At 39.6% G+C, this 20,075-nt stretch overlaps 1 protein-coding gene across 1 annotated transcript in view; it reads left to right on the forward strand.

Moving 5' to 3' along the window:
* fam171a2a (family with sequence similarity 171 member A2a) overlaps window positions 1–18,818 on the forward strand; it is a 40,743-nt gene extending 21,925 nt beyond the window's left edge. The window contains exons 4-8 of the mRNA XM_059553117.1: window positions 12,086–12,244; window positions 12,418–12,597; window positions 15,826–15,939; window positions 16,182–16,308; window positions 16,625–18,818. Of these exons, the coding sequence (XP_059409100.1) occupies window positions 12,086–12,244; window positions 12,418–12,597; window positions 15,826–15,939; window positions 16,182–16,308; window positions 16,625–18,173 (2,129 nt within the window). The 3' untranslated portion in view covers window positions 18,174–18,818. The remainder of the gene's footprint in view (window positions 1–12,085; window positions 12,245–12,417; window positions 12,598–15,825; window positions 15,940–16,181; window positions 16,309–16,624) is intronic.
* Window positions 18,819–20,075: the final 1,257 nt, after the last annotated feature.

Genomic DNA, 20,075 nt, shown 5'->3' on the forward strand with positions numbered 1-20,075 from the left:
AGAATGCTTTGGCCATACCAGGGGCAAAATCTAAGTAGTTAGGGGCCACCAAGGGGCCTGAACCTCTAACACCACAAACGGGTCCCACGGGGGAATACGGAACCGTACTTTAGGTCTCAGCCTCAGTGCACCGTGAAGGAAACGTGTAACTCGGGGGTGTCTACCCACTGACTGACCATTGAAAGGGACATGGTAAGCAGCTATGGCCGCCACGTATACCTTTAAGGTGGAGTGAGTTAACCCCGCAGAGAGCCTAGCTTGTAGAAACTCCAGAACTGTACCAACTGGGCAGTTAACAGGGTCAAGCTGGCGGTCTCTGCACCATGAGGAGAAGAGTTTCAACCTCAGGGCGTACAGTTTCCTCGTAGAGGGAGCTCCGGAATGGAGGAGGGTCTCAACAACCTCGGCTGAGAGACCGGAAGCTATGAGCTGTGCCCCCTCAGGGGCCACACCCACAAATTCCACAACTCCGGGCGAGGGTGCTTTATTTTGCTCTGCGCCTGAGAGAGCAGATCTGTCCTGATCGGAATCTCCCATGGACAGCCGTCAAGGAGAGAGATCAGATCTGCAAGCCATAACGGGTACAACCAGAACGGGGCTACTAATAACAGACGGACCCCGTCCCGGCGTACTCTCGCCAGAACTCCCGGGAGTAGAACAATAGGGGGAAATGCGTACAGACGAAGCCTCGGCCAGGTCCGTACCATAGCGTCCAGTCCCAGAGGAGCTGGATGACCGAGAGAGAAACAGAGGGGACATTGCGATATCTCTTGAGTCGCAAAGAGGTCCAAAAAAAACTCTCCATATCTACTTCACCACCTCGGGGTGAAGCCCCCCGGGCCTCGGCCCCTGTCTCGACAGTATGTCTGCTCCCACAGTCAATCTCCCAGGAATATACACTGCTCCGAACAAGAGGAGTTTGTCCTGGGACCACAGAAGGATCTGGTGTGCCAGCTTGTACAAGGGGCGCGAATGCAGATCTCTCTGGTGACCGATATAAGAAATCGCCAATGTGTTGTTGGTGCGCACCAACACATGGTGACCTCTCAGGTCTGGGAGGAAATATTTCAATGCTCGATGCACAGCTAGCATCTCTAGACAACTGGTATGCCATGCCAGATGGCAACCGCTCCACAGACCGCGGGCAGGGTGGCCACTCATGACCGCACCCCAACCGGTGAGGGATGCGTCTGTCGCTAGCGTTACACGGCGACAAGGAGCTCCCAGCACCGGGCCCTGATTCAAGAACCAAGGTTTCTTCCATATGTCTAAGGCACGAAGGCATCGCCGCGTGACCTTGATACTTCGTAATGGATTCCCCCTTGGGGAAAAACCCTTGGTCTTGAGCCACCACTGTAGGGGTCTCATGTGCAGGAGGCCAAAAGGTATCACGTTGGACGCAGCTGCCATAAGCCCTAACAGTCTCTGAAACTGTTTGACAGTGAGTGACTGGCCTTCTTTGACTCTCTCGACTGATGTGAGGATCGACTCAATCCGAGCAGGAGATAGACGTGCCTGCATCGTGGTGGAATTCCACACTATGCCTAGATAGGTGGTTCTCTGAACTGGAGAAAGTACACTCTTCTTGGCGTTTAGTCTCAAACCCAACTCCCCCATATGTGCGAGAACGACATCTCGATGTCGAACCGCCATTTGCTCTGATTGAGCTAAAAAAATCAACCAATTGTCGATATAGTTCAGAATGCAGATGCCTTGCATACGGAGGGATACCAGAGCCGCATGTACACATTTCGTTAACGTGCGGGGTGAGAGTGCAAGGCCGAAGAGAAGTACTCAATATTGGTAGGCTTTGCCCCCAAAAGCGAACCTCAGAAACTTCCTGTGTTGTGGAAGGATGGATATGGAAGTATGCGTCTTTGAGAACTATTGTGACAAACCAGTCCTCGGATCTGATTTGAGCTACAACCTGTTTGACAGTGAGCATTTTGAACTTCAGTGACATTACTGAGAGGTTTAGATGACATAAGTCTAAGATTGGACGCAACTCCCCATCCTTCTTTGGAACTATGAAATACCGGCTATAAAACCCGGACTCCCTGTCTAGAGGAGGGACCACCTTGATGGCCTCCTTCCTTAAAAGGGTATTTACTCTTTGTTCCATAACCAGAGCCTGCAGGGGGCCGACAATTGTTGGTGTAACCCCATTGAATGTCGGCGGTGGATGGCCGAACTGAATGCGATAGCCTCTTTCTACTATGTGCAGGACCCATTGAGATACATTGGCAGTAGTTCCCATGCTGCTAACTAATGTACTAAGGGAATCAGTCTCTCAAGACTGATCTCTGGTGTAAAATGCCCCCGAAGGGGAGGCGAGCATCTCAGCTCCGCTACGCTCACGGGCGGAAATAACTGAGAGTAGTGCTCGCTGGAGGCCGCTGCACCCTGAAACTCTGGCAGGGTTGGCAGACCCACCTCCCGAGGGCACTGAGGTGAGACGGGCACCGTGTAATGAGGTGGACACCGCTCTACCCCAGTAGGGGCCGCCCTCTGTAGTCGTGACCGAAATGCATCATGACTTCTTGGCCGTGGACCTCCCAGCCTGAAGTACTCCAATTCGGATTAGGCTGAGAAGTCATTGGCCCAGAGCGTTGCTTCAGCCTCTGGTCCCATTCCTTAAGCGGGGAACACGGGCGGCAACGCTCTGTTTGTACGCAGAGGGGGCTGCTCCCGCCCAGCAGTCCCTCCAGTACATCTAACTTCATGAGTCAAATAACTGTCATTATATTCCTCAGAATTTAATAAAATCAAACAATCAGACAAGTAAATACGGTCTGGATTGTGATACAATACACATTGAAGTGATATATTGAACTTCTCGAAGTTAGATAACAGTCATTAGATTCCTCAGAATCCAATGTAATCCAACAATCAGACAAGTAAACACGGTCTAGATTGTGATAAAGTACACATTGTAGTGATATATTGACTTCTCAAAGTCATATTCCTCAGAATTTAAAATAATCAAACAATCAGACAAGTAAACACGGTCTAGATTGCGATAAAGTACACATTGAAGTGATAGAACTAACTCCTGCTAATTAAATGGAGTTTAAATAACCAGACACGCGGTCGGGTATGGAAAAATTCACATCAAAACTGAAAATGATGTAATACAAGCATTGCCTGGACAGCGCGCGAATAGCTTAGTTACACAAACAATATTAATCCCCTCGGAGATTAAATATCTGCTCATTAACGCTTATGCAACTTTATGTTTGTGCAACTACAAGCTCGCCGACGCCCTCCGTGTCAATCTCCTTGGAGAAAGAAAGGCAGAGCGTCAAGCCCGATGCTCGGGGGGGGAAGAACCGAAGCTCGGGCTTCCGAACCCCGGAATCAGGCAGATCTGGTGGGTGAGGTAGGAGATAAGGACGTGCCCGTCTCCATTACTTCCAGCAGATTGATCTGCGAACCCAACGAATGCCGGCGCGGCTCCGCCTCGGCGAAAGCAGAACCGGCATCGTGAGGAATGCTGGCGAAGGCTCACTTCTCGAAGAGAGCCCTCCGGGATCCCAGGCAAGCCACGCATAAACTGTGTGTATCCCCACACGTAATGTAGCGAGGGCAGGGAGGAACACATAATCTATAACGTGGCTTGGAATCGCCCTTAATATGTTGTTCTTTGCTTTTACTTTAGGCATATTGAGCTGTTTTAGCGATCTTTTAATGGCTAAGGGACAGACAACAATAAATAGGACCAACGGGACAGACTTTGACATGCACACACAGAGCGCTTGCTGACAGACGCGAAGCTGAAGCCAGCTGCACGGCACGTGCTTTTATAGCTTCCTGGTCGCTACTTCACCCCGCCCGTGACGTCACGCCTTTCCGATGGACAGATTGCACACGATATTCAGAGTCGGTCTCGTCAGGGACGTTCCCCAAAAGCACTCGACGCAGCTCGAGTTCCTGAAAAGGAACTGACTTTCTTCTGTGGAAAATACAGGAAGATATGGAGAAAAATCACTTTTTTTAATGGAAGTCAATGGACTCCAATAATGTTTGGTTTCCAGCATCCTGCAAAATATCTTCCATTGTGTTGCACAGAAAAAAAGGTTTAAAACAACATAAGGGTGAGTAAACGGTAACTGTCCGTTTAACCGTAGCCTTAAAAAGCCTCAGCTCTTATCACTCTTAATCTTTTTATTTATAGTGCTATGAAAAGGGGAAAGGGAATTGCTAGGGAGAGAAAGCGATCAGGACATCCCAGTTTGGTCTCATATCTATGATACCCATATGAGTACCACAATGTTTCAGTAGGTTAGACAGATGCTTTATGTCGATCTTTAATATAGGCTTACTGATACTGTGTGGCGGCTCAGCCAAGCTTTGTTCCACATGGTTAGCTTGGAATCTGAGATCTGAATGCAGCTTCATTGATTCACACACATCCTGGGGTGGTTACATGTGCAGATGTGTGGAACTCAGATGTGTGGAGTCAGTTGTTTAATAATTAGGCTTACACTATAGTCTAGTATCGCAGGAGCTGCCAATAAGCAGACGTGATTTAACTGAAATTGGACGCAGTGCCTGCTAGCTATTTCACCACATTGCATGTGCAATAAATGTCTTTAAGATTTACAAACATGATCAAATGACACATTTACTTTGGAAAGAGGTTGTTTCCTCTGGCAGCGTTAGGGAGATTTAGAGAAACTGTTGCCTGGGTGGTTTGTGTGTTTTGCAGTGCCAGTCAGGCGTTTTTTAATAAGGAGTGTTATGGCTCAAATTATGGTTGTAGGAAGGTGACTCTTAGTTGAATGCTAACTATGATGTAATGCGCATCATGAAGACTTGACTATTAAAGCCCTGCATATCCTCGCTCTTTTTCTGCGTGTGTGTGTGTGTGTAGGCATCCTGATGCAGTTCTTTCTGTCTGATCCTTATCAATGTAATGAGCTTGGGCTCTCTGTGCATACAGGGGTGTAGCTTTGTGTGTAGGTCCCTGATTGCTCAGTGATTATACTAACATGCACTCAAATAGTGTGTCCTCCCAATCACACTTCTGCTGACAAGCCAACAGCTTGCTCTCATTCCCTCTCCACATTCAGTTAGAGAGGCTCTCGTTCTAGAATACCATCAGTGTCTCCAAGCTGTTCACAAGAAAAATTGGCAACTTGTTGGGCCCAGCACAGAAAAAGGCCTCGCTGAATGATTTAGACATTTAATAAGGGTATAAAGTCCTTGAGTAATTGTACCATTACTGTACCAAAGTTTTTTGTTGTTGTTGTTTTGTTTTTTAGGTGGCTTGAGTAATGCTGAAACTGAATACATGAACATTTCCAGTGAAAATTGCCAGGAGGCCACAGATTCTTTATTTATTCCGTTAGATCTTTCAATCTAATAAAAAAAGCTAATGTTGATGAAATAAATAATATAAATATTAATGTAATGTAATTGGCCCCAAATATGTTCCTTTGTCTTAGGGAAGTGGTATCATATCACAGTTGTTAACTGTGAACTTGAATGGAATTTGAACACTGTTAACAATCAGTCTATAAACAATTTTATTAAAATGTCAAACAACTGTGAATAATTTTTTGTATTATATATTATTATTATAGAATTTAATAATATTTTGAATTAATTTTTATTTACTTAAATTTAATGTTTTTTCTAATATTTGTATTTTATTTTATTTCACCTTCAATTACTAAAAATATATCTGTATTCTTTTATAATAATTGTCAGGATAATGGTTTCAGTTTTAATATCTGATGTACATTGGATGATTACATAGTCAGGTATTGAGAAAATTTAAATTAAACAGATTGCTTTACAATTTTGTGCATCAAAGCTACTGCAATGATAATCTAGCCTTTATCTCTTGATTTCATATATATTCAATATTATTCTACGGACAGATATTTAACATTTTATTTTTTGAAAACAGTGAAATAATGAACAACTTCAGATTAATACTATAAATACTATTTGTAAAAACTATATTATATTTAACATATTTCCTGTATTTACTAGAGCAGAAGTTTAACTATAGTATTACAGAGAAAATTATTTTATATTATTATATTTTTAGGTATTTATGGAATATATTATGTTTTGTTTGTATATATATATATATATATATATATATATATATATATATATTAGTGCTGTCAATCGATTAAAAACTTTTTCTGTGATTAATCCCAATAAAAAAATAAATGTTTTTGTACGTTTTTAATATATTTTTTAATGTAATAATTTCACAGTTAATCAAATTAATGCAGAAACAACATAAAAACAGTATATTTTAAATACTTGTTTAAATGGCATCTTTTTATGAATGAAGGCCAGTATTACTGATATTAATACAGCTACTGATTTTTTTTTTTTTTTTTTACATTTATTATTAGGCTTCAAAAATATAACAGTTTAAGCAAACTTAACACAATGCTAACATAAACCCATAATAAATGTCATGTTTACTCCTGCCCTTCCTGTCTTAACAGTTAGGAAATATACAGAAATTTAATAAAGTTATCAAAGTTATATGCAGTCTGCACTGCATAAACTATAAATTAAATAGTTAATCCTTATTAAAACTACAAAAGTTATTTAGTCAAGAGCAGCGAGTCATTTTTTCTGTTCCCTTTGTTCTTTAACTTTACTGACAGGAAGCTTTATTGGCTGCTGTTCCTTTAAGAGCAGACAGACACGCGGATCTCACCGTTTATATACTGTCTATGGATCTCGCCTCATTCTCTCACAACTCTTTTTGTTCATTTTAGACTTTATATAAATCATTTAAGATTGCTCTTATGAGGATAATCGACAAAACTGGCACTTTGGGATGTTTATTGTTAGTTCAAGCGCTTAAGAGAACTGGATTCTGGCGCCCTGTCTATGCATTGTGTGTGTGGTGTGTGTGTACGTGTGTATGTGTCACATAAGGGCATTCACAGACAGCGCATTCTCTTTTGTCTTGCCGCGCTTGAAATGTTTAAAAGCATTTAAATGAATAAGAGCGTGATCATAATGTAAAGCTAGCCAACGGATGGCAGAAAATACGGATGCTGCGTTAATTGCGTTAAATATTTTGACACGTTAAACCAGACAAAAATTAATCGCATGCGTTAACGCGTTAACGTTGACAGCACTAATATATATATATATATATATATATATATATATATATATATATATATACAGTACAGACCAAAAGTTTGGAAACATTACTATTTTTAATGTTTTTGAAAGAAGTTTCTTCTGCTCATCAAGTCTGTATTTATTTGATCAAAAATACAGAAAAAACTGTAATATTGTGAAATATTATTACAACTTAAAATAATAGTTTTCTATTTGAATATACTTTTTAAAAAAAAAAATTATTCCTGTGATGCAAAGCTGAATTTTCAGCATCATTACTCCAGCCTTCAGTGTTACATGTAACATCCAGTCTATCACATGATCATTTAGAAATCATTCTAATATTCTGATTTATTATGAGTGTTGGAAACAGTTCTGCTGTCTAATATATTTGATGAATAAAAGGTTAAAAAGAACTGCATTTATTCAAAATTTAAAAAAAATTCTAAAAATATATATTCTAATAATATATTTTCTTTACTATCACTTTTTATCAATTTAACACATCCTTGCTGAATAAAAGTATTGATTTTATTTAAAAAAAAAAAAAAGAAAGAAAAAATATTACTGACCCCAAATTACTGACCAGTAGTGTATATTGTTTTTACAAAATATTTATATTTTAAAAACATTTTTTACTTTTACTTTTTACTTTTTATTCATCAAAGTATCCTAAAAAAAAGTATCACATGTTCTGAAAAAATATAAAGCAGCAGAACTGTTTCCAACTTTCTAAAGGATTTCTAAAGGATCATGTGATAATGATCCTAAAAATTCAGCTTTGCATCACAGAAATAAATGATAATTTAAAGTATAATAAATTTAAAAACAATTATTTTAAATTGTAATAATATCACAATATTACATTTTTTTCTGTATTTTTGATCAAAGAAATGCAGGCTTGATGTGCAGAAGAAACTTATTAAAAATAGTAATGTTTCCAAATTTTTGGTCTGTACTGTATATATGTATGTATGTATGTACATATATATGTGCATATGTATGATCTATGATCTATATTGATATATGAAATTAGTTAAATAGGCATGTTTATGCATCCATTTAAGTTATTGCACCATTCACCCTCAGAGTGCAACATGATGCTTACTGAAAAAAGAAGAGGGAGCTCAAGACTCACACTGGTGTGTGTGTTTTTTTTCATGCCTCAAAACCCATTACCATGGCAACTTTGGCAGTGGCAGTAGACTGTGCATTTTGTAACAGGAGGGGGTTATTATTAAAGTGTTGCATATCTGTCTCTGTTGCGTGGGAGGAACGTGTCATCTAAAACCTGATCTGAGATCTGCTAGTCTCTCTCTCTCAATCAGGTTTGCTGCTGACCACTGTTATAAAGAACTTGTTAAAGTCTCCTCTATTGAGAGAACTCATGCACAATACAAAAGGTGCTTTAACTGTTTTTTTCAAACATCCACTTTCAGAGTGTTTGTTTGCAGAGTTGGGTTATGGTTTTTGGAAGCGTATTTTGTAAAAAGTGAGTCGAGCAAATGTACAGACAGAAACAACCTAAACTCTGAGCCATAGCGTGGGAGGACTTTTGTGTCCACAGCATGCCAGCCTGAAAAGAAGCCACTCAATTGATTTGGGCTTCAGGGTTTGTTTAGAAACATGCAAGTGTAAATGGTGAAAGCGAATGTTTGAAAAGGCATTGTTGTATGTCATTGAAGTGTTTGTATATCTGGATGTCTTTAGGTGCATTTTAATTAGTGTGAAATCAGAATAATAGTGGATTAAACCATTTTTGATTCACTTGTCAATATTTGCATTGACTACAACCACTTTACAAGAAAGGAACAATTTATTATGATAGCCCTATCTCTAGTTAAATCTACCTTCAGTCATCTTACATCCTCTCTCTCCTTCATTTTTCCATTCTTTGGCCAAGAGGGGCATTATGTCTTCCTCTCCCAACAGAGCTCAAACACATCTGTAACTGACAACATTTGCAATGAAGAGAGAGATGAGAAATGAGTCCCTTGACTAGAGAGAGGCAGGGTGAAAGAGGAGGGATGTGTTTTTCTGAGAATAAACTGGTGAGAATCAAGCAGGAGTGTGAGTTGAATGTAAATCTCCTGAGACCTGCTTGCATGAACAGCTTCCAGGCCCAGGGCCTATTGAGATACAGATAGCTATTGAGTCATTCTTAATGCTGTAAATCAAACCATTGACAATATAGCAGTCTGCTGGTGATCTCCATTGAAAATTTACATCATTCAGATGTTGGTAATTATATGACTTAATGTGGTTTTCCAGTGTGGCTGCTACTTGCTCAGAAAGGGCACCAGTCCTTTTGATTGATAGCTAACCACCAGTACCGGATAAAGATTACATAAGAAGGGCTTGTTTGGATGAACTGACTGACTGCTGTCGAATCAGGGTGGGAGGTGTGACCAAAATCATATTTCATAGTATGAGTATTTTTAATACCATGAAATATTAATCACAGCAATAGTATGTATGAAAAAATATACATGCAGGCCGTTTAACGAAAAACTAATTTAACAACAGTGTAACAAAGCCTATTTTTAGACTAAGAATGAATTACTTTGCAAATGAAATGTACTGTAGAGTTAATTTTACTGGAGGTGACCTATAATAATGGTCATCCTTTTTGAGGTAAAATCTAATATTATGTAACAATTATCTCTGATACTTAAAAAAATTCTGCTGTTTTTTTTCCCTAAAATTTACATTAATTTAGCAGACACATTCATCCAAATGTATCATTTATCCAATGAATGTATTAGGGCTGTGCCGATCACGATCGGCCGATCGTGATGCGCATCTCTTCAGTAAAGCCGGTTCTCTAATCAGCGGTTATTTGCGCATCTTCTCAGTTAACAATGGCTCTGTGTAGTAACAGCTGCTCTATGTGAAAAAACGCACCTGATGGAATTTACCGCTGATTAGAGAACCGGCTTTACTGACGAGATGCTCATAACGATCGGCCGATCGTGATCGGCACAGCCCTAGAATGTATACAATTTATATTAATAGTTATTTGTAAGCAGATGGTACACATTCATTTAACTCATTAACTCATTCCCACTATTGAATGTATCTATATGAGAGTGGGTAACAGGCACTCAGCATTAACTCATTAACTCATCATTGTTTTCCTCCGACTGCTTGACCCGAAGGTCAACAATACTAATCTACAGCATTTGATACAAAAGGTCCACTGATGCTACTAGCATATATGGTTTTGCCATGGAAATGGTGATAAATTTGCTGGTGCAGTTGAGGGAAGTGCACTTTAGTGATTTTTCATGAGTGGTATGTCTCTTTGGTAAACTGACTCCCTCAGGGGTTTTCCTTTTCTCAGTCTAGCTCCCTCTCCGACTTTAGAATGAAATGTGTCAGTGAACACTCCCCTTTGAATCAGAAAGGTTTCGGGTTTTATATGTGGGTTTTGCTTAACTAATAACTAAAAAAACTAAAAGATAATAAAGGAAACCTAGAAGTTTGGGAAGACACATTGGTCAGTGATAAGAAATACAATATTTTACGTTTAATTTCGATGTTATCTGTAACTTTTAAGGGGATACGTTTTTATACACCGTTATATTCATGCTATTCATGAAGCCAGCTGACATTTGTGATGTTTATCACTGAGCATCTATGATAGAAGGTGGTCCCATCGGCGAGGCCAACCACATGATTCTGCACATGAAGGGATTCTCTATGCAATTCAAAATGCCCAAGCTCCTTAGGAGGCTTGCCAGTTGGCGAAGCACCAGTCCCAGCTAGACTGTTCTGTTCTTTTACTGCATATTCATAGTTTTCAATGTCATGTTTACAGGGGATCAACCCATCTGCAGTCAAATCCTTAGTGCAATCCTAAAGGAGTTGCAAGCTTTGTTGGCCAGACCAATCGCAGGCCTTCTTGTCATCATGTAAGATGCAAATCACTGCTAGTGCCACGGTATGCAACTAGGCTAAGAGCCAGAAACCTAAAGATATTAGTCAGTGAGTAGACTATCACATTAGCCTTGCTTTATATATAGCCTAATTGAATCTCACACCTGTCTTAAATGCTGGTATTTATGTTTGTTTTTGTTGCTCAAAAGGAGACAGCTAGGAAAATGGTATCTGGTTTCTGGTTTAATTTTAGAGATTCCTGTGGATGATTTTTACTGTATTAGTTTCTCCTCTCACCAAGATCTGGATATGTTAAGTAAATAAATTAATAACTGTGGCCAAAACAGGGAGTGTCACAGCCTGCCTACATTTAGTGGTCCCCAAGCACTGCCAAGCTATCCTGGATGTCTGGGCTAATCAGTGACCAGCTAACCCAACACTAATCAGGGCAGACAGCCTACAGTGAGAGATACACGCTTATATTTTTAGGCCTTCTTATTCCTATTTGCCTCTCGCACACTAAGCAAGCCAAGTGGAGGAGGGGAAAGGATTACTGCAGTGTAGGTCCTGAGCTCTGTATTCTTCTTGTAAAATGTTTCAAGAAATTTTGAAGAACTCCATAGTTACCTTCATCCTGGGAAACATCTTGTGATATTTTTAGCAGTTTCTTGGAATTATTGGCCCTGCCCCACATATTTCATATAAAGTTATCTTGCAATTCCTCTCTCTGTTGGGCAAGAGAAGAGAGTAAAGCAGCTACAGCAGAGAAAGGTTGAATCACCATAATGCTCATTATAACAGAAACATTGGTTAAAGGATGTGGTTGTTGACAGAATCCTATAAACCTGCATTCACAAGCAAAACACATGGAAAAAACAAACCCCCGAGCAGCTCATTATTAGGGCTGGGAAGCAATTACTGGTTCTTTTTCAGTTCAGAACAACATTCATACAGGGCAGAAAATGTAGTCTGATTTGCAAAATAGCCATGAGTTCATTCTTTGTCATAAACATTACATTCCTTACAATTAATTTATACGTATTCACTATACCTGTACATTTTTATTAAAGTCCTTTTATAAATCCCTGTTGTCTAGGATCCCGGAGACAGCCATGGGTGCAGCTTCAGAGGAGAGCCATCCGACCACCACTAAACACCTCCCAAATCACCCTCTCTGCAATGCTCACCTCTTCCCGCACTCAGTATGAGCTTGGGGGCTTTCCTTACCCCCTTGCCTTGGAGAACAACTCAACAGGTCTGTTTATCTGAACACCTTCCATGGATTTTACTCATGGATCTAGAATAACTTTTTTACCCATCATTTTAATAAATCATCATTGCTCAGAATACTGCAGTAAACAGAGGCTTGCAAAAGTGGCTTCATGGAGTTTAATGCATTTTTTGCTTTTACTGTCTGACTTGATTCAGGAATTAATAGTAGCTGGGTGGAGCTAACTGCTCTAGCTGCAATGTGTGCTCAGCTCACTAGTACCAACGGCACTGAGGTCCAGGTGTCAGAACCCATCCACATCTCCATCCCCCTTCCTTCTGATTCACCTCTAAAGACTGCCACCAGTGTCCCAGTATGGAGGTTCGAGGACCAGACAGGTAAACAGCATTTGACAAAATTTTGCTTAAGCCTAAATAACATTATGCAAATAGACAATTTTATCCTAAGTTACTCCTTACAGGGCTTAAACCAGAAACTACATCAGTCTGATCAGGAGGTTGATTACGAATACCCATTTTAATGACACCATGTTATATTCACCCTTTTGCTGATCCAGATTCTTATAAAGTCTAGTACCGGATTGTCCAATCCGGCTCCAAGAGGGCCACTATCTTGACAAGTTTTTTCTTAATTAAACACCTGAACCAGCTAATCAAGGTCTTCTGGAATACTAGAAACTTCCAGGCAAGAGTGTTAGGGCAGATTGAAGCTAAACTCTGTTGGACATTGGTCTTCCGGAAAAAGACACGCCTGCGATAGTTCATGCAAAATTAAGTCACAATATGAGGACTTGGAGTAAAATTACAAAGGGCGTAACTCAACATTTTGGAGAGGGGTTTGTACTTGTAAATTGGTAAAAAGTATACAAGAAGCAAGAGAGAATGAAAGATGGAGAAAGGAGTGGAATTTCTAGTTGAGACCCATTTAAGCAGATTCAGATAAAGTGAGTGTAGATGAAGATAGTGTGCAGTACAAATCAAAGAAAGCTGTTAGGTCTTCTCACATTGAAGAGATAATAGCCTGACAATTCATAAAGCAGAAATCATCTCCAGACATTGACCCCATCACGGCATAGCTCCCAAAACAGGATGTGATTTAGTGCCTGGCAAGCTTTGCAGAATTCCCTAGATCTTTCACTGATGCCAGCTTAATAAACAGAACTGCACTGATGGAAAAATCAATATTAATAAAAGAGGGTATCGGCTCACTTTCTGGCTTTAAATTCAAGTCTTATTTTTCTGTAGATTACTCTTCATACAGTTGCACGTCATTGCAGGTAATCTAGTACATCTGTTACATTTTTTCATGTCTTCAACCCAATGTCTGAGCTGCTTATTAGGATCTCTCCTAAAGTGTGGTTAAAGATTCATTAAGCCTCTCTTAGCTCCACAGAGAAATCTCAAATGATTTTAACCTAAGCAGCTTAGTCTATGTCGACCTAATTCCAACTCCTTGTTTTACCCACCCATTACAGTATTGGTCTGGGAATGTAACCATGTAAAGTTTTGACAGATGGCCATCAAAGGGCATTAGACGTTGTTGTTTAGTGATTATTTTATTAGCCAGTATCCTATTTATGAAACTTTTGATTTGACATATTTTGTTGTCAGAGTATCGCCCCCTACTGAACTTAATCAATGTATATCATATTTGCCTACCAGTTACCAGGATTCCAAAAGTCTATCTAGATAGAGAATGCTAGATAGCTTCAGAGAAAGAAACCCTGAATATTCAGTGTGTGTGTAGGTGGTCAGAGAGAACTGTGTTTCAGAGAATTGTTAGTTCTGGAGAACAGGGGCCTGTATTCCTAAGTGGTGGGCGAGTGTGTTTTTGACCATGTGATAGATTCACATGGCCGAAAACTACGAAAGCCTGTATTGTCTTGGACTTTGCTCTGTAGACTGAAGAAACATGGATGTGGAGAATGCAGCTGCACAGCACACCCAATAGCCCCGAGTCACTCTCAGAGTCTAATTTACGAATACAGCATAAATATATATGATGTCACCAACTACTCAGTCCCAGCCAACTGTTTTTTCTAAAAAGGGTGGGGCCTGAATACCCCAGTGTGTTCAGATTATGAAAACATTCATTGTGTCCCAAAAATTTGCCATGTGGCTACTAAGACCCTGTTTGCTTTGGAGACAGATCACAGACAAAACAACCCATACAGAGAGAGCCGGATGCTCATACACATGGTACTTCTAGGGGCTTACTATACTGGGAAAGCCCCCTGCTTTGGAGAGCAGGTTTCCCTGCTGAGCTGAACATATAGCACCTTCTAGTGTGCTTAATTACACATTGCATGCAGCTGCCTGGGTTGGTCTTGTGCAGTTTTGTACCGTAGGTAGCTGGTACTTATGATTTTGCCGTGGGGCTTAAGGTGAACAAAGTTGTGAAATATGAAATTCTAAATAGCAGTATTTAATTAAATTCAAAAGCATCAGATTCCAATAAAATAGTTCAATGTTATTGTGGATTTTATATATGTAACCCTGGACCACAAAACCAGTCTCAAATCGCTGGGGTATTATTTTTTTTTATTTAATGAATGGGTCAAAATTATTAATTTCTTTTATGGCAAAAATCATTAGGATATTGAGTAAAGATCATTTTCCATGAAGATATCTTGTAAATTTCCTACCATAAATATATAAAAACTTTTCTTTTTTCTTTATTAGTAATATGCATTGATAAGAACTTAATTTGGACAACGTTAAGGGCGATTTCCAGATTCCAGATTCTCAAATAGTTGTATCTCGGCCAAATATTGTCCTATATCCTAACAAGCCATACATCAAAGCTTATTTATTCAGCTTTCACATGATGTATAAATCTCAATTTTAGAAAATTGACATTTAAGACTATTTGAAACTCTGGAATCTAAGGGTGCAAAAAAATCGAAATACTGAGAAAATTACCTTGTGCAAATGAATCCTTAGCAATGCATATTACTAATCAAAAATTAAGTTTTGATATATTTGCAGTAGGAAATTTACAAAATATCTTTGTGGAACATTATCTTTACATAATATCCTAATGGTTTTTGGCATAAAAGAAAATCAATCATTTTGAACCATACAATGATTTTTTTAGTTATTGCTACAAATATACCCCAGTGACTTAAGTTTTGTGCTCCAGGTTCACAAATGGTATAATATTTATTTATAGTTACAAGTTTATTTTGTATGCTCCAGTTGTAAATTCCTGCACAGAGAGAGCATTTTGTCTTCAGTGGAGGGAGACATTTGAAATCATATTTGTCAGAGTTCACCCTGTCAGAACATATTAACTCTCTGTGCTCTTTTGTTTGGCCTTAGAGCTTGTTGCAAAATTTGTGCTCCTTACTGTCCAGCTTTGGTACAACATTACATTATCTGTGTGATTTTGAATATTGAAAGGTAACCTAGACTCATCCTAGATCTAAAATTACTTTTTAATGAATAAAAGCTATTGAATGTGTGATTTGGCACAGTTTGGGTCTAATCTGTCCCTGGCGCACTGCCCATTCACATTTAATTGAGCCTTTCCTGTAAGCTGAAGCAAGATTTCATTGCATTTATCACTGTCTGCTCATTTTGTAATAAAGTACTGATTTGCTGCAGGTCTGTGGGTCAGAAGTGGTGCTGGATACATTAAAAAAGAGGGCACTCAGATGACATGGAGTTTTGTGGCTCCAAATTTAGGATACTGGCTTGCAGCATTTCCCTCAACCTCAGGTGAGACCAGCAGCAGTTACACCAGTTGAAGTATTTACATTTTCCTTGATCACTAACCATTAAATTACACCAAATTATTTTAAAGATTCAGTTAATTTAAAAAATGTTGTTTAATATCTATATTCATCTTTATATAACATTATTTTCATCTGCCTGGTTTACTCTTGGTTTAATTAGTTTACTTTTTTAATGCTCGAGATATTATGGGTAGATTAAAAAAAAATCTTATTTTTGTGTTAAAGGAGCAGGCCTGAACACCTCTGGTCTAAGGGACATCACTACCTACCACACTATTTTCCTGCTAGCGATTCTGGGTGCCATGGCCCTGCTAGTGCTTATTCTGCTGTGTTTGCTACTGTACTACTGCAGGTATCGTTGCTCTGTGTGTACATTTGTTGTGTGCCTGAAAAAGTGATTAATAGCTTATTCTTGTAGGCATGGTCTTAACAAGATGTAAAACCCATGTCATAGCAAGACTTTTATATAGGCATACACAGAAGTCTTGCCATGAGCTTAAGATCACTTCCATGAGCAAAATATCAACTCAACAAACTTTATTTGAATTTGTCATTATTTTGGTAAAACTGTATTAAGTAGCTATGTTAACAAGAGTAATAAATGTTTTCTTTATCTTTATATGCATATTTGGTATAAATATCTAACAGATATTATTATAATATTTCAGGAGGCGGTGTCTAAAACCTAGGCAGCATCGCCGTAAAATGTACCTCTCATCCACTCTGGATAGCTCAAAGAGAGACCAGGGGACATCCACTTCCCACCTAAATCTCATCAGCGGTGGACACATGGAGATGGCGTCATCGGCTGCCGACCATGATGGCATCAAATCTGACCTTTCCTCCAACCGTGATCTCCACAGCTCTCGAGAGGACTTCTTCAGACATGGCCCCACCCAGAGACCACGCAACTCCAGGATGAACGCTGACACAAAGCAAGGAGAGAGCTACCCATTGAAGACCACTTACTCCTCAAACACAGGAACTCGAGACCCACTCCTGCAGGAAGACTTTAGCAAAGGTTACAGCTCTGCGGAGGACTCTGATGAGCGCAGATACCATCATCACAATGCTAAAGACAACCAGGGCTATTCATCAGACCCACCATCTCCACCTCCACTTTTGCCACCATTTACTGGGCAATATCAGGATCACATTCGGGACAGCAAGCCACCAGAGTATTATGCATCGGCAGGGGATCCCCTCAGTCGGCCCAGTTCCGTAAACACCCAGCCTGGTCAGCTGATCTTCTGTCACTCCATGGAGCAGATGAAAGAGAGCATGTACCACAGCATGGTGCCAACGCTGGTCATCCCTGCACATTATATGCATCTGTCCTCTGACCTTTCAGCGGTGGAGCAGGCAATGGAAAGGCAGCAACAGTTGCAGCATGATATGGAGGGCATCCAGGTTAGCATGACGTTGCCACGGCAACAGAGTCAACACCAAAATCAACAACAACAACAACAACAGCAGCAGCAGACCAAACAAGAAAAGGAAGATGAAGATTCTGGCCAGAAAGCAGATGAACCTTCAGAGGAGAACTGGGGATCGGATCAATCCACTGCCCCCGTCCGTATTCCTGTCCTTTTCAATGACTCCACCATTGCACAAATGAATGGAGAGCTGAAAGCGATGACGGAGAAGAAGCTGCTGGAGCTTGGAGTAAAGCCACACCCTCGTGCCTGGTTCGTTTCCCTTGACGGCCGTTCAAACTCTCTTGTTAGACACTCCTACATTGAGCTAAGCAATGAATCCTTGCGTGCACCCATGGGCCCCAGCAGTCTATCCCAGGACCACCGTTCTGAAGCACTCCCCATGAAATCAGGGAGATCTACTCATAGGAAGGTAAAAGACGAGGGCAAAGCGAAAAACGGAGGTGAAAGAAAAGCTCATGGAAAGATTTATTCCAAGCTTCCCGTTATCGAAACGCCAGACTCGAGCAGCGAGAGCCATCCAGCCATGTACTCACCTGAGGAGAACTCCACAGCACCACTGCTTGATGAGACCTCTGAATCCAGAGGAGGGACGTTCCCTCGTAAAAAACACAGTCGGGAGAACAGCACCCGCAGTAGTGCCAGCGAGGTCCACAGAGATTCTGTCACTAGTCCTGATGAAGATAATGAAGCTGACGACAAAGATGACGATGGAGAGAATAAGAAGAGCCCCTGGCAAAAGCGTGAAGAAAGGCCCCTCATGGTGTTCAATGCCAAGTAACTCGCATGCTGTCCAGGACCAGTTATGGCAACATCTTGGCTATACCTTAGAAGCTTACTAGCAATTAAGAAGGAGCATTGGAAAAGATTCAGATGAAAAGCACAATAAGAGACATGGCACTTACCCAAGTGATAGGAATCTGTTCCAACCATCGCTTTTCTTAATGACACCCATTTTTTGTAAGAATGGCCATGAGCCATTTTAAACTTTGGGAAGCAATCCGTAAGCCTTAAAGAACTTTTACTTTTCAAAAGATATATAAATAAAAATGAATATTCAATGTGATATAGGTGAAAAAAGAGGGATTGAAAGATTTTATCAGTCTAGAATGACTTTTATTGTAGTGGTTTACTCAAATATTTCATTTGTTTATATTACTATGTAGAGCTGAACCATTAAGATGTGTGGAAATTGTAGATTTCTCAACAGAAGTGAAATGTTTGCTGAATAAATGTGTGTGTTTAGTCCAATTTGACTTATCAAATCGTGGTTGACACATAATGACACTGTATTTTGTACCACTGGTAAAAGTTCCCCTTTTGTACTTATCTAAAACCAGTGTTGCCAGGTTTTTTTATATGTTTTAAGGAGACTGTTTGGGTTAGGAAAGCTGCTGTTTGATATGAATAAAAGGTTCTGCTCATATACTGTACAGAACTCATTTTGTACTCTGAATAAGCCTTTCCTGTTGGTTCAATGCAGCAGTAGGAATTGTGTTTTGAGGGACTTACCTTGGACACCTGTGAAAATGTTTTCACACTAATCTTTGCTGCAGTACATTGGAATTTTTGCCATGAATCAGAACCACTGCAACTCTGCTCTGTTAACTGTTGGAAGTACAATTCTAAACCTTTTTCTTTTATGGACTTTTTGTGTGTGACTGAAGATATAGATTGTGCTTAAAATGGATGTGCATGGATGAATTTACACAAAAATATTGTACCAAGTATTTTTTTAAAACAAGTATTGCTTACTAAACTCTGTTAACCACTTATTTGTAAATAACAACTTAGTAAATTTACACTCTCACTTTAGTCTTATGCATTTTATTTCTGGCTACTAATCACCATCGTCCTCTGCTTATCAGCCAAAGTGTTCATTACACACTGTACCTGTTATTTTTATTCAGTAGTTGACATTTTATTGCAATACTGACTTTGAGCCTTACCCTCTTAACATGTGAAGCATTGGCAAATATTTATTGAATAGGCCTACAGTATTCCTAAAATCCAAAGAGAATCTACCATGTAACAACAGTAGTCTCTCACTATTCCTCTTCATATGAACTGCTGAATTTTCACAAGTGTCCTCAACTTCCTGGGAAGTGTATATATATAGTTTTCCTTCCTTAATGTTCCTATCTCATAACAGAAGTTATGCTGAAAAATCTATTATATTATATTATATTATAATGTTTTAATATACATTAAAAACATTTTCTTATCATTTAGATTTGTCCATCACCACCTGTTAAATTGATTTTTTTTTTTTTTTTTTTTTTACATAACAGACTTTGGCAAGTATATTTTGGAACAGTTTGTGGTGCATCCCTATCCTTATTTCTTTGGTTTTACTTAACCGAAATAAATATTTTTTATTTAATATCGTGTGTCTACATATGACTAAGCATTTGTCCTCTGGGTGTGGGCTATAGGCAGTCACTAGGTGGCACAAGGTAACAAGAATTTGTCCTTTTAAAGTGCAATGTAATGACCTTCTATGGGTTCCCATAATTTTAGGAACATTGCTTTTTACACCGTTGACGTTTACCACAGTAATCCATGCATAGTTCAAATCATTTCCACATAAACACAGTAGCCTAACTACTCATGTTCTGGAGGGCACGTGGTCGGTGGCGCGCCTAAGTATCCTCGAGAGCGCGCATCAAGCTTGACAGCATAA

The sequence above is a fragment of the Carassius carassius genome, chromosome 1 (assembly GCF_963082965.1).
Source record: "Carassius carassius chromosome 1, fCarCar2.1, whole genome shotgun sequence".
Classification (NCBI taxonomy): Eukaryota; Metazoa; Chordata; class Actinopteri; order Cypriniformes; family Cyprinidae; genus Carassius; species Carassius carassius.